The sequence below is a fragment of the Notolepis coatsorum genome, assembly GCF_963971535.1.
Source record: "Notolepis coatsorum genome assembly, chromosome: 9".
Lineage (NCBI taxonomy): Eukaryota > Metazoa > Chordata > Actinopteri > Aulopiformes > Paralepididae > Notolepis > Notolepis coatsorum.
Genome location: NC_140173.1, coordinates 148,291,309 through 148,306,308, shown reverse-complemented (window position 1 = coordinate 148,306,308; position 15,000 = coordinate 148,291,309). Strand labels below are relative to the sequence as shown.

Genomic DNA, 15,000 nt, shown 5'->3' with positions numbered 1-15,000 from the left:
AGTAGTACAGTACAACCAAAAGAAGTTTGCCATCCAACCAGAGTGTAAATGTAACAGTAATGTGCAATGTACAGGTGATTAAAAAACAGCGTATACTGTATATAAATGAGTACTGATTGAACTGGGAGCTGCAGGAAGAACACGTGTGAATTGTTAAAAGGGGTGTCACTCCCCTTAACCCTTTCACTGTCACACTACAGAAGGTTAACCGTCTGTAGTGTGACAGTGAAAGGGTTAACCTTCTGTAGTGTGGTAGTGAAAGGTTAACCGTCTGTAGTGTGACAGTGAAAGGGTTAACCTTCTGTAGTGTGGTAGTGAAAGGGTTAACCGTCTGTAGTGTGACAGTGAAAGGGTTAACCTTCTGTAGTGTGGTAGTGAAAGGGTGAACCCTTTGTTGTGTGGCAGTGAAAGGGTTAAGATGTTTGTTCAAGTTGTTTTTCTGGCTTTGGTGGTAAATGACCTGTGCTCGCGCTCTCTCTCCCTCTCTCTCTCTCTCTCTCCCCCCCCCCCTCTCTCTCTCTCTCTCTCCCCCCCCCTCTCTCTCTCTCTCTCTCTCTCTCTCTCTCTCGCTCTCTCGCTCTCTCTCTCTCTCCTCTCTCTCTCTCTCTCTCTCTCTCTCTCCTCTCTCTCTTCTCTCTCTCTCTCTTCTCTCTCTCTCTCTCTCTCTCTCTCCTCTCTCTCTCTCTCTCTCTCTCTCTCTCTCCCTCCCTCTCTCCCTCCCTCCCTCCCCCAGTAAAGAAGAGGAGTCTTCCCTCTTCCTCCAGCGAGGAGGAGAGCGGGCCAGCGTCAGAATGAGGACCTGTTTGGGAAGGTGGTCTGTGTGGAGGTGCTGCCCCCCGGGGGACCGGAAGAAGAGCTGCAGCTGGTACCCTGCACTGGTGAGCTGATCTCCTGTCTGTCTGTCTGTCTGTCTGTCTGCCTGTCTGTGCCTGTCTGTGTGTGTGTCTCTCTGTCTGTCTGCCTGTCTGTCTGTCTGTCTGTCTGCTTGTCTGTCTGCTTGTCTGTCTGCCTGTCTGTCTGCCTGTCTGTCTGTCTGCTTGTCTGTGTCTGTCTGTCTGTCTGTCTGTCTGTCTGTCTGTCTGTCTGTGTGTCTGTCTGTCTGCCTGTGTGTCTGTCTGCCTGTCTGTGTGTCTGTCTGTCTGTCTGTCTGCCTGTCTGTGTGTCTGTCTGTCTGCCTGCCTGTCTGTCTGTCTGTCTGTCTGTCTGTCTGTGTCTGTCTGTCTATGTGTCTGTCTGTATGTCTGTCTGTCTGTCTGTCTGCCTGTGTGTCTGTCTGTGTGTCTGCCTGTCTGTCTGTCTGTCTGTCTGTCTGTCTGTCTGTCTGTCTGTCTGTCTGTCTGTCTGTCTGCCTGTCTGCTCCCCTCCATAACTGTTAGCTGGGTTCCCACTCGTGACTGACCTTCTGTAACACCATTGCATTTTAAAAGGTGTATTCTAGATCTCCTTATGAATATAATTTTTTTTGATCTGACACAATAATAGTCTTATGCTAATTAAATCAATGTCAGATGTATACCGATTATGTCGGTGGCACTTTTGTGGATAATGATTTATCAGTAAGAGGCTAATATCAGCTGATAATATATATATATATATATAATCTGTGTCTTTCTAGCCTTGTTCCAGACAAGGATATCCGAGAATTTCATACCCTCTCAGGGGAGGTCCTGGAATATTAATGAATATTACAAATGGGTCACTTATTATGGGAATCTACCAGGAGGTACCTACTTTGCAGCTTCTGTCATCATGTACATTTATGGCTTGAGATGGTGGTTATTATCAGATATGTTTTAATACACCGCGTGGCGACTGTAGCAGAAACACCCTCTCTTGTCCCTTTTAGCACTTCATAGCCGAGCTGGAAAATGACACAAACGAACCAGGAAGGAGTCGAAAATGATTGAAACACTCTCGCCACAGTCACGGGAAGGTCACGGGAAGGTCAGGGAGCAGTCACGGAGCCTCACCGTCAGAGCCCCATCTTGTCATCATCTCCCTTCCCTTCCTCTCCGCCTCTCCTGCCCACCTGCGCTCTCTCTCTCTCTCTCTCGTCAGCGAGCCCTTGCCGTCCATTTCATCTAAACTGCCGGTTTATGTAACCCCTCGGCGCAACAGAGGCCGCCGTTATCGCCGTCGACTCCCCCGCCGCCGTCGACTGCGGCGTGTGCGAAACGCTGTAATGCCCTGTATTGTTGAAATTGCTGATTTGTCAAAAACAATACATGTGCTGCTGTGCGTCCGGAGTGGAGAGAGAGAGCGGGAACGTGCTGCTCGGGAGGAGAAGGAGAACAACAGCAGACGGTCCTCCCTCTCGTCATTGATTTTGTAAAACAATGCAGCAGAAACGCCGGGGTTTGATGTGAGAGTTATCAGTCTCTTCCAGGTCCCCGCTGCTCTCTGCCAGCCGCTCACTTCCTCTCAGACTCACCCAGGGCTCTGTTCTGCTAGTGACACGGGCACTGTTTGTTTATGTAAGTGGTGTGTGCAGAAGAGAGAATAGTAAGTGGTGCAGAAGAGAGAATAGTAAGTGGTGCAGAAGAGAGAATAGTAATAAGTGGTGCAGCAGAGAGAATAGTAAGTGGTGCAGAAGAGAGAGAATAGTAAGTAGTGCAGCAGAGAGAATAGTAAGTGGTGCAGAAGAGAGAGAATAGTAAGTGGTGCAGAAGAGAGAATAGTAAGTGGTGCAGAAGAGAGAATAGTAAGTGGTGCAGCAGAGAGAATAGTAAGTGGTGCAGAAGAGAGAATAGTAAGTGGTGCAGAAGAGAGAATAGTAATAAGTGGTGCAGCAGAGAGAATAGTAAGTGGTGCAGAAGAGAGAGAATAGTAAGTAGTGCAGCAGAGAGAATAGTAAGTGGTGCAGAAGAGAGAGAATAGTAAGTGGTGCAGAACAGAGAGAATAGTAAGTGGTGCAGAACAGAGAGAATAGTAAGTGGTGCAGAAGAGAGAATAGTAAGTGGTGCAGAAGAGAGAGAATAGTAAGTGGTGCAGAAGAGAGAGAATAGTAAGTGGTGCAGAACAGAGAATAGTAAGTGGTGCAGAAGAGAAAGAATAGTAAGTGGTGCAGAAGAGAGAGAATAGTAAGTGGTGCAGAAGAGAGAGAATAGTAAGTGGTGCAGAAGAGAGAGAATAATAAGTGGTGCAGAACAGAGAGAATAATAAGTGGTGCAGAAGAGAGAATAATAAGTGGTGCAGAACAGAGAGAATAGTAAGTGGTGCAGAAGAGAGAGAATAGTAAGTGGTGCAGAAGAGAGAGGGAATAATAAGTGGTGCAGAAGAGAGAGAATAATAAGTGGTGCAGAACAGAGAGAATAGTAAGTGGTGCAGAAGAGAGAGAATAGTAAGTGGTGCAGAAGAGAGAGAATATTAAGTGGTGCAGAACAGAGAGAATAGTAAGTGGTGCAGAAGAGAGAGAATAGTAAGTGGTGCAGAACAGAGAGAATAGTAAGTGGTGCAGAAGAGAGAGAATAGTAAGTGGTGCAGAAGAGAGAGAATAGGTAAGTGGTGCCAGAACAGAGAGAATAGTAAGTGGTGCAGAACAGAGAGAATAGTAAAGTGTGCAGCAGAGAGAATAGTAAGTGGTGCAGAAGAGAGAGAATAGTAAGTAGTGCAGCAGAGAGGAATAGTAAGTGGTGCAGAAGAGAGAGAATAGTAAGTGGTGCAGAACAGAGAGAATAGTAAGTGGTGCAGAACAGAGAGAATAGTAAGTGGTGCAGAAGAGATAATAGTAAGTGGTGCAGAAGAGAGAGAATAGTAAGTGGTGCAGAAGAGAGAGAATAGTAAGTGGTGCAGAACAGAGAATAGTAAGTGGTGCAGAAGAGAAAGAATAGTAAGTGGTGCAGAAGAGAGAGAATAGTAAGTGGTGCAGAAGAGAGAGAATAGTAAGTGGTGCAGAAGAGAGAGAATAATAAGTGGTGCAGAACAGAGAGAATAATAAGTGGTGCAGAAGAGAGAGAATAATAAGTGGTGCAGAACAGAGAGAATAGTAAGTGGTGCAGAAGAGAGAGAATAGTAAGTGGTGCAGAAGAGAGAGAATAATAAGTGGTGCAGAAGAGAGAGAATAATAAGTGGTGCAGAACAGAGAGAATAGTAAGTGGTGCAGAAGAGAGAGAATAGTAAGTGGTGCAGAAGAGAGAGAATAGTAAGTGGTGCAGAAGAGAGAGAATAGTAAGTGGTGCAGAAGAGAGAGAATAATAAGTGGTGCAGAACAGAGAGAATAGTAAGTAGTGCAGAAGAGAGAGAATAGTAAGTGGTGCAGAAGAGAGAGAATAATAAGTGGTGCAGAACAGAGAGAATAGTAAGTGGTGCAGAAGAGAGAGAATAATAAGTGGTGCAGAAGAGAGAATAGTAAGTGGTGCAGAACAGAGAGAATAGTAAGTGGTGCAGAAGAGAGAATAGTAAGTGGTGCAGAACAGAGAGAATAGTAAGTGGTGCAGAAGAGAGAGAATAATAAGTGGTGCAGAACAGAGAGAATAGTAAGTGGTGCAGAAGAGAGAGAATAGTAAGTGGTGCAGAAGAGAGAGAATAGTAAGTGGTGCAGAAGAGAGAATAGTAAGTGGTGCAGAAGAGAGAGAATAGTAAGTGGTGCAGAAGAGAGAGAATAGTAAGTGGTGCAGAACAGAGAGAATAGTAAGTGGTGCAGAAGAGAGAATAGTAAGTGGTGCAGAACAGAGAGAATAGTAAGTGGTGCAGAAGAGAGAGAATAATAAGTGGTGCAGAAGAGAGAGAATAGTAAGTGGTGCAGAACAGAGAGAATAGTAAGTGGTGCAGAAGAGAGAGAATAGTAAGTGGTGCAGAAGAGAGAATATTAAGTGTTGCAGAACAGAGAGAATAGTAAGTGGTGCAGAAGAGAGAGAATATTAAGTGGTGCAGAACAGAGAGAATAGTAAGTGGTGCAGAAGAGAGAGAATAGTAAGTGGTGCAGAAGAGAGAATAGTAAGTGGTGCAGAAGAGAGAGAATAGTAAGTGGTGCAGAAGAGAGAGAATAGTAAGTGGTGCAGAAGAGAGAGAATAGTAAGTGGTGCAGAACAGAGAGAATAGTAAGTGGTGCAGAAGAGAGAGAATAGTAAGTGGTGCAGAAGAGAGAGAATAGTAAGTGGTGCAGAAGAGAGAGAATAGTAAGTGGTGCAGCAGAGAGAATAGTAAGTAGTGCAGCAGAGAGAATAGTAAGTGGTGCAGAAGAGAGAGAATAGTAAGTGGTGCAGAACAGAGAGAATAGTAAGTGGTGCAGAACAGAGAGAATAGTAAGTGGTGCAGAAGAGAGAGAATAGTAAGTGGTGCAGAAGAGAGAGAATAGTAAGTGGTGCAGCAGAGAGAATAGTAAGTGGTGCAGAAGAGAGAGAATAGCAAGTGGTGCAGAAGAGAGAGAATAGTAAGTGGTGCAGAAGAGAGAGAATAGTAAGTGGTGCAGAAGAGAGAGAATAGTAAGTGGTGCAGAAGAGAGAGAATAGTAAGTGGTGCAGAACAGAGAGAATAGTAAGTGGTGCAGCAGAGAGAATAGTAAGTGGTGCAGCAGAGAGAATAGTAAGTGGTGCAGAAGAGAGAATAGTAAGTGGTGCAGAAGAGAGAATAGTAAGTGGTGCAGAAGAGAGGAGAACAGGAGTGGGCTGTCTCTTTAAACTGTTCCTGTGTAGTCAGCATGGCTCCGCCTCCAGCATGGCTCCGCCTCCAGCACAGCTCCGCCTCCAGGGTTATTTGTTCTTGGCTTCCTGCTCTTGTTGTTGCTGCTGCTGCACAGCGAGCTCCACACCGCCGCTCCGTGGCAGTCCGGGGTACTGCACCACAACACAACCTGGCATTGTTTACACCGCTGCGAAGTGGGACTGAGGCAGAGAGGGGTGGGGTGGTGCCCTGCTAGATACCCCTGCAGCAACAGATGACACACAGGAATGTGTGTGTGTGTGTGTGTGTGTGTGTGTGTGTGTGTGTGTGTGTGTGTGTGTGTTTTGGAGCAAATAGAAAATGCATGCATTAGGGCCCGTGTCGACAGCCAGCTTTTTATGAGTTGTCAGCTCCTTTCTGTCATTCATTTCTATGCTACAGACGCGACAGGCGCGCTCCTTTTCCCAGCGCCGCGCCTCTGCGTTTTAGCGCTCTCGGCGGCTAGCGTTTTTGGTCGGAGCACTCCCAGCGCCTAAAGTTGAAAATAGTTCAACTTTTGGAGAGGAGCGCCGCTCATCAATGTAACTTTTTTTTGACCGACCGATCAACATCGAGCAAGTGGCGGAGAGAGAGAGAGAGAGAGAGAGAGAGAAAGCGGTCCGCCTTGAAAAAAAGGCTTTTAGTGGACACATAGCCTTATGCAAGTTTTACATTGCATAACATCATTTACATTTACATTTAGTCATTTAGCTGAACGCTTTTATCCAAAGCGACTTAAAGTTCTGTACGACAAGTCAGCAGGAAGGGTACAACTCTATCAGCTGACTACTGAGTAACAATGTTCATCAAACAGTGCTGAAACTTGGGTGCTGCAGTGTTGAGTGCATAGTAGTAGAGACATAATTAGTATAGTAGGAAGAGTGCATTATAGTATAAGACAGTTACAGAAAATAGATATTGATGACAAATATTAAAATAATTATAGAGACAGATAGCAAGCCCACCAGAGAGAGAGACAGAGAGAGAGAGAGAGAGAGAGAGAGAGAGAGAGAGAGAGAGAGAGAGAGAGGGAGAGAGAGAGAGAGAGAGAGAGGGAGGGAGAGAGAGAGAGAGAGATTGACAGAGAGAGAGAGAGAGAGAGAGCAGCAAGGAGACTGGGAGCTCCAGAGAGAGAGAGAGAGAGAGAGAGAGAGAGAGAGCAGTAAGTTAAGTGACAGGGAGCACCAGAGAGAGAGAGAGAGAGAGAGAGAGAGAAAAGTCTTAAAAGGTTCAAAAGTCTTACATTTCATTTGCACAGGTATTACATTTTTGTAATAGCCCGGTTCTCGGGAGATTAAATAATATTAAATATATGAAATGTCTTTGTATTCAAGTTGTTATTTTTTGAGAGGCTACCGGGAGCTTGGTGCGTCTTGGGAGAGCTTGTATGGATATGTGTTGTTGTTGTTTTTTTTAGTACAAAAGTGGTATTTAAGTGGTATCGGGCGACAGTGGCTCGGGAGGTAGGGCAGTCATCTGGTAATCTGGAGGTTCCCGTTCGATTCCCGCTCCTCCCGGGCAGCGTGTCGAAGTGTCCTTGAGCAAGACACTTAACCCCGAACTGCTCCCGATGAGCAGGTCGGCACCTTGCATGCTCCGCCGTCGGTGTGTGAATGTGAGGAACAAATTGTAAAGCGCTTTGGATAAAAGAGATGTATAAATGCAGCCATTTACCATTTATATAAAAATGTCTTAACTTGTTGAAACCTGCAGATTCCCTGGTATATAATGTGCACTTTCACTTCTGAAGTGCATACTACTTCACCATGTACTTGAGGACTTGTACTTGAACAGTGTAGAATGTTCTATCAGAATGAAGAGTTCTGGACCGCTGTTCAGGGTCATATTCTCCTGCTACTTCTAGTAAACAGGGTTCGCACAGGGTCCTTGAAGTGCTTAAAGTGCTTGATTTTTTTACCAAAAAAAGTCAAGGCCTGGAATTCCTTGAAAACAGCAAAAAAAATGTATCCACTTTTTCTCCTTATTTTTCTATTTTTCTCCCATTCCAATTTCGTGTTTCCAATTCTCCCCTCCCCTGTCTTGAACGTTGCTCGACTATGCCTCCCACTGCTCGGTCGTAGGGAGGATAGAAGCCTTGCATCACGTGTCCCCTCCGGTACACGAGGAGGCAGCCTGTCACATCTTTTCACCTGCCAGCGCACTCTCAGTGGCGAGGAGTAACGCGTGGGAGGCTCACACTACCCTCGCCATTGTCCTGTCTCTGCTGTGCAGGCGTCCCCCAACCGACCTGTAGGAGTCGCTGTCCACAACGTCCAAATCCCCACCCATCGACTTCCACCCGCTACTCTGCCAATTGAGTTAGTACGACGGCTGGCCCAAGCCGGAGGCAATGCTGACACCCGGATTCGAGACTGGAGTCGCTTGCATTGGTGACGAGCGCAATCTCCGCTGCGCCACCCAGCCGCCCCAAAAAAACAGCCCATTTTTAACAAGGTGCTTGAAATTCAAATCAACCATTCGCATTAAAAGTTTTGTTCATCCATGATCAAATTGTTCTGAATCAAGAAATTGCATTAGTGTAACTAATTGTCGGAAATTGGTTTATAAGCCATAAATATTGGATCCGGGTTTTTTTTTCTATAAAAAACAGCATTTAAAAGTGAATTGGATCCTTTTAAATGAAAAAAGAGTGCTTAGGAAAGTACTTGAATTTCATTTAGCAATGTCTGTGGGAACCCTGAGTAAAGGAGCTGTGTGCGCGGCACCGCCGCCGTACTCACTTAGGCCACATCGAACAGCGGCTTGCTGTGGTTCTTCTGCGCGGGCGTCAGGGAAGAGACTGTTGACGCTCACATCCCTTCACTCCACTCTTCACTGCCTCGTCCTCGCTCGCTAAACGCCTCGTCCTCGCTCGCTAAATGCCTTGTCGCCAGCGGCGCTTGCTTTCATGTCGCTGAATGTCTCGTAGTAGTCGACTCGTTCTCTGGCCTAGAGGTAAAGACGGTCGGGCTGACGGTCGAGCCGGTGGCTCGTGTTACTGTACATCTACGGTGCCCGCCGTCCTGCCCAAGTGCCCTTGAGCCAGGCACTGCAGGCAACCCTGCACTCTGACCTCTGATGAAATGCATACTGTATGTGGAGGACTGTGTGTGTAACTAGGAGGATATGAGGACTGTGTTTGAAATGGTAATAAACTATTGGATCTTGAAACTAGGAGGGACAAGGCAAAAAGACAAATTGCAGACTTGCCTTGTGTACATAACAATAAAGTAATCTCTCTCTCTCTCTTCTCTCTCTCTTCTCTCTCCTCTCGTCTCTCTCTCTCTCTCTCTCTCTCTCTCTCTCTCTCTCTCTCTCTCTCTCTCTTTCAACAACAAGGTCATCTCTCCGGACTGCCATGAAGACGTGACGATGAAGAAAGACAACATCTTCGTCCGCTCCTTCCGGACGGGAAGTTGTAAGTCACACGTTGTGTCTCTTTTGTTATCTGTAGTCTGTGACACGGACCGGCAGGGAGTCTGTGAAACCTCAGAGAGGAGATCAACGGGCCGTTGACCGAGACGGAAAACGTGGTGTTTACAGAGGAACTCCTTTCATGAAATCCAGAGTTATTTTCATATAGACGTCATTGCTTTTGGAAAGAATGATTTATAAAAAAAAATTATAAACTTAAAAATAATAATAATTGCATTTGACTAAGAGGTTGGCAGTCGACTACGGCTCCTTTCGATCGATTAGTCGACTAATCGAGGTCAGCCCTAGAGTAGAGGTAATCTAATTATTACAAATGGTAACTGACTGGTTTGACTAACAATATGCATTAACTCATTCAGCGCCAGTCACGATGATAGTCGGGTTAACTCGCCGACGTTCAGCGCCAGACCTGAGTATAGTCGGGTTTTAATCGTTATTTCTTTTATTAGCGATATCCATTCATTTTCATCCATCCAGCTTGATGTTATCGTTGGGAATGGGTCTGAGCTCGCAAAAGGGCAAATACCGCCGCCTACGCCTTCCAGCTGGTATTGCACCCCATTGGGAATGGTGTAGTTTCTTTTCTGGGACGATCCGAGCCGTGCGGGCGGGGTTTAGGTGCTCAGGCGAGGTAGGCCTTTGCAACGATAGCATTGACTGACCCCGCCCGCCCGTCAGTGTGTAACGGTCGGTAATGTGGTACGGACCTCCATAAGCAGTATTTGGAATGGCGATCAGATAATTGGATTATTTCTTTTGCATTACATCAGATACAAGGTAAGAACACTATATAAATTTGATCGTTGATCTGATATTTACTTCTACCCCGATCGACGCTGTCTCTGTGTGTGTATGTGTGGCTGTGTGCCGTTGGTGGCAGGAGGGGGGGGGGGGGGGAGCCTTGCGGTCCAGGGCTCTTTTCATGTATGCACGAGGAAGGATAATAATGATGATCTAGCGTTGATTTCAGGAAGATTCGATAATCAGGCGAAAATGATCGCGTCTTTTCCTGGGATTACTAGAAATCACCAAAACTATACTTGTATTCAAAACGGTATAAAACGGAAATCTACCGATGAAAAAACAATCCGTTTTGTACATGTTGACTGCAAGCAACTCACTGATAATCGACGGGTGTATTAGACCCATAGCTATCATTTAAGATATATTTTAAGCACTCGCAAATCTCGCAGTCCCCCCATTGATTAAAGCGGTGGCGTTCTAGCGCCATCTCGCGGATTAAGCTCCGGCGCTGAATGAGTTAAGCATCAGGTATATTACTGTGCATTGTTATGTCCGCGGCGTGAGACGTAGTGAAGTCGGTAGCGTTTGTGTGACTCTGGTTATTGCTGCTGCGCTTTTACGATGCCTTCTAAAAATAGATTTCCCTAAACAATTGCTCGAGCACTCCGAGTACTCGATCTCAAGTTTGCTTTTATCAAGTTTGCTTTTATCTGTCACGTATAAAGTACATGTACATTACAGTGACATGCTTGGTTCTGTACGAGCCTCCTGAGAATGTGCTTCATACAGTCCCGTCTTCCTCCCCAGGCCTCCCATCTGCCCCCCCCCACCCTCCTTGTCTGCACATCTGGAAATGTATTGTTGTTCGGTCCCTGTGCTACATTAGAACATTTAGCAGTTCATAAATATTGCATTCTTCCATATTGCAATATGAATATTAATGTGATAGATTGTTCAGCCCGACAACATGCTCTATGTGTGCAGGTAAAGGGGCAGATCGCTGATTTTCAGCATTGAGTTATGTCTTGTTTAGCTTCGGCTGCTACTACGACGTTAAAGCGGAGATTTGGACTTGGTGCGAGAGCGAGAGTGAATCCAACTAGCTAACCCGCACTGTCCGCTTCCATTCATTGTGCTAAGCTAGGCTAATAATAATAACTGGACTTTGGAGAAGTCAGCCAGATAGCTTTCTACAGAACTAGTCAATGAATGAATCACGCTAGAAATAAATAACGTCTACATGCTGGCTGTGTGTGTGTGTCTCTGTGCATTCAGTAGAAAGCTATCTGGCTACATTATTAGCCTAGCTAACGTGCAGCCAAGCTAGGCTAACGTGATAAAGCCCAAGACATCACAGCTACTCTTACTAGTTACTATACTACTATATATCTATATCTGTACATATCCCTTACCTACTCTTACTAGTTACTATATCTATATCTGTACATATCCCTTACCTACTCTTACTAGTTACTATATCTGTACATATCCCTTACCTACTCTTACTAGTTACTATATCTATATCTGTACATATCCCTTACCTACTCTTACTAGTTACTATATCTATATCTGTACATATCCCTTACCTACTCTTACTAGTTACTATATCTATAAGACATAGATTGAAAAAGTATCCGCCCGATCTCAAGTTCAAGTTTCTTTATTATTAGTTGTCATACAAAAATACAGAGTACTTTTATATAAAATGCTTTTTTCTGTTTTGCTCCAGAGATTGTGCTAGATAAAAATAGATAAGTATAAAATAAGTATAAAATAGAAGTCAAGTACGTAGACAAAAGTGTTCAATGTACATATATACAATGCAGAGTAGAAAAGTAACTGAGTTACAATACAATATACAGATCTGTACAGGTTGATGGCTTATTTTGAAGGTATGAACCTGTACTTTCATATCATGTAAAGAGAAAACCATTTGAAGACGCCTCTAAAGGACCCCTGGTCTGTGCCTGGTCACAGATAACAACACAAACTTGACCCACTTGACAGGTACAGATTAGGGTTGACCCCTATTAATCGATTAGTTGACTAATCGGTCGAAAGGAGCCGTAGTCGACTGGCCAACCTCTTAGTCGAATATAATAATAATAAATAAAAAAATATATTACATTTTTTTTTTTTTTTTTTATTATCATTATTTCCAAAAGAAAAGAGGCCTAGAAGCGTGGCTAACGCTAATGGCACGCATACCAGAGGCTAACTGCCTACGAAAACAGGCACAGAGGCACTGAAAGAGGATTTCACCCATCTAATGAACACACTATACTAGACAAATATCAAGATGTATCCATCAGTGGACCAATTGCATGCTTTTGCAGAGAACAAGAAGCCTTCAGTCGACTCCTTCAGACATTAAGCACCCCCCACAGCCCAAATGGAATGATACAACATTAAAAATAATTTTTTTATTTTTATTTTTTATATTGTACTTCTATTTATTTATTTATTATTATTTTTTGTCGACCAATAGTCGACTAACGGCAAATTTTGGCCAATCCTAGTCGACCATCCAAATCCTTAGTCGGGGACAGCCCTAGTACAGATGACACATGGCAGTTATGAACAGGAGGCTCCCCTGCGCAGGGAGGCTCCACACAGCGCTACACGCTCTAACTCTCTCATTAGGGAAGATTCAATCACTGTAACATTCCCTTTGAACATCACACTCCGTCGTGAGTCTTTGAAAGCGACTCTCTATAGATCCAGCACAGGCGTTAGTTCTCGCCGGCGTCAGGCTGAATAAGGAAGAGAAATGTCCCAGACGTAGGTGTTTCGTTACGAGGATAGTGCTTTTCTTTGAGTCCCTGTTATACTTGGCCCCCCGTTTGATTTCCCTCCGTGGCAACTCCAACTATGTGCCGGAGTCAACAGGACTGAGGGAGGGGGGGGGGGGGAGTAGAACTGATCCCAGGACTGTGAACCTGCTGCTTACTGACACAGAGAGAGGGGGGGAAGGGGGAGAGGGAGGGAGGGAGAGAGAGGGGGGAGAGAGAGAGAGAGAGAGAGGGGGAGGGAGAGACGGGGGGGGGGGTTGTTAAACTTGAATTTGCTGAACGTAAGTCTATATCAACAAGGCTGTGATCATTTCTCTCAGTGGAAGTGACACGGCAATCTGTGAATGCAAGTGGTATTACTCGCCCCCGTCATGTCCACTCAGAGAGAGAGAGAGGGGAGGGGGAGACAGGGGGGAGGGGGAGAGAGAGAGGAGGGGAAGAGAGAGAGAGAGGAGAGATAGTGAGAGACATAGACATACTAAGACGACGAGAGAGAGACACAGACAGACAGACAGTCAGAGAGAGACAGACAGGAGCAGAGAGAGACGAGAGAGAGAGAGAGAGAGACAGACACAGAGTGAGAGGGAGAGAGAGAGACAGACAGGCAGAGAGAGAGAGAGAGACAGAGTGAGAGGGAGAGAGACAGACAGGCAGAGATTAGAGTGAGAGAGAGAGAGTTATTTTCTCCTTGTCTGTGTTCATTAACCCGGTGTCAGAGGTGCTGACACAAGCCGGGCCCCGGGGCTTAGAAACTATTTTTTTCCTCCTCCTCACAACCATCTGATAACCATCAGAACTACAGTTTTGAACCGTCCCAAATCCAAAGCCTTTGCTCGTCGACTGTCATCCCTAAATGGCTTTTTGTACTGTCTCAGACAAAGATTTGATTGACACTAGGATGCCCTTAACCCTTTCACTACCACACTACAGAAGGTTAATTACAAGTGGTGCCAGGGGCTGCGCTGATGCCCAGCTGGGGGGGGGGGGGGGGGGGGGGGGGGGCGAGTCCTTTTCAACATCAATCAAATCAGGAAGTGGACTTTCTTTCAAATATATAGACCACCGCAACACTTCCGGTATTCTGAAATCATGGGAGCGAGAGCGGTGGAAGAAAATGTATGAATGTGGATGAGACCCTTGACATCAAGTGGTTGTAGCTATGGCTGTGGTGGGGGGGGGGGGGGGTGCTGGAGACATGATCCAATATACTTTTATATACCTGAGTCTCCTGAACACGGAGAGACCAATCCCAAGTCGATCGGCACTTTATCGGCCGAGCAATAGTCACTTTTCCTGGACCTACTCCCGAACTACACATGCGCAGATCGATGAACCTAGACTCCGTGGGCAATCTGCGCATGCGTAGTTCAGGAGTAGGTCCGGAAAAGTGACTATAGTGCCGATCGACTTGGGATTGGTCACGTCCGTGTTCAGGAGACTCAGGCGTATAAAAAAGTATATTGGATCATGTCTCCAGCGCCCCCACAGCCGTAGCTACAACCACTTAATGCCAAGGCTCTCATCCACATTTTTTTTTTTTTTTATCCACTTTTTCTCCCATTTTCTATATATTTTTTCTCCCATCCCAATTTCGTATCATCCAATTCAACCCTCCCCTGTCACAAACGCTGTTTCTTGCCTCCCACAAGCCGGCTGCAATGTGGACTAAGTCATACATAGCACAAGTCCCCTCCGGTACTTGAGGTAACAGCAGTCGCATCTTTTCACCTGCGCAGCTCGATCTCTCAGTGGCGAGGAGTAACGCGTGGGAGGCTCACGCTGCCCCCGACACTTCCTGATTCTACTGCACAGGCGCACCAACCGACCTGTAGGAGTCGCTGTCCACAACGCCCGATCCCCACCCATCAGTTTCCCACCCCCTAATACGGCCAATGTGTATTAGTACGGACGACCAGCTAAACTGAAAGCAAATGTGGAGCGCTGGGCTCGAACTGACGAGCCCAGCGTCTCCAGCATTTTGTGGCGAGCGTCTTGCCCACTACGCCACGTAGCCGCCCTGCTCTCATCCACATTCATTCATTTTCTCCCCCCGCTCTCTCTCCTCCATGAGCTCAATGTAACGCGGAAGTGTCTCTATACATTTAGCATGAACAGGTTATCCTGTGTAACCTTGAGATATAATACGATGCAGCCACTGTATAACAATTTTATAACAATGCTGCTTAGTAGCTAACACTGGACTGATGTGCTCTCTCCTCTTGGTTCTAGTTAGTAGCTTAGCTGCAGAGTAGCTAACACTGGACTGATGTGGTTTCTGCTCTTGGTTCTATATAATAGCCTAGCTGCAGAGTAGCTAACACTGGACTGATGTGGTCTCTCCTCTTGGTTCTAGTTAATAGCCTAGCTGCAGAGTAGCTAACACTGGACT

At 45.8% G+C, this 15,000-nt stretch overlaps 1 protein-coding gene across 1 annotated transcript in view; it reads left to right on the top strand.

The window, feature by feature from the left end:
* arid4b (AT-rich interaction domain 4B) overlaps window positions 1-15,000 on the top strand; it is a gene marked incomplete at its 3' end in the record, with an annotated part of 132,132 nt that overhangs the window by 82,415 nt on the left and 34,717 nt on the right. Inside the window, 6 exon segments of the mRNA XM_084322048.1 lie at window positions 734-752; window positions 754-779; window positions 781-832; window positions 834-878; window positions 8,980-9,058; window positions 9,095-9,117. Coding sequence (XP_084178174.1) covers window positions 734-752; window positions 754-779; window positions 781-832; window positions 834-878; window positions 8,980-9,058; window positions 9,095-9,117 — 244 coding nt within the window.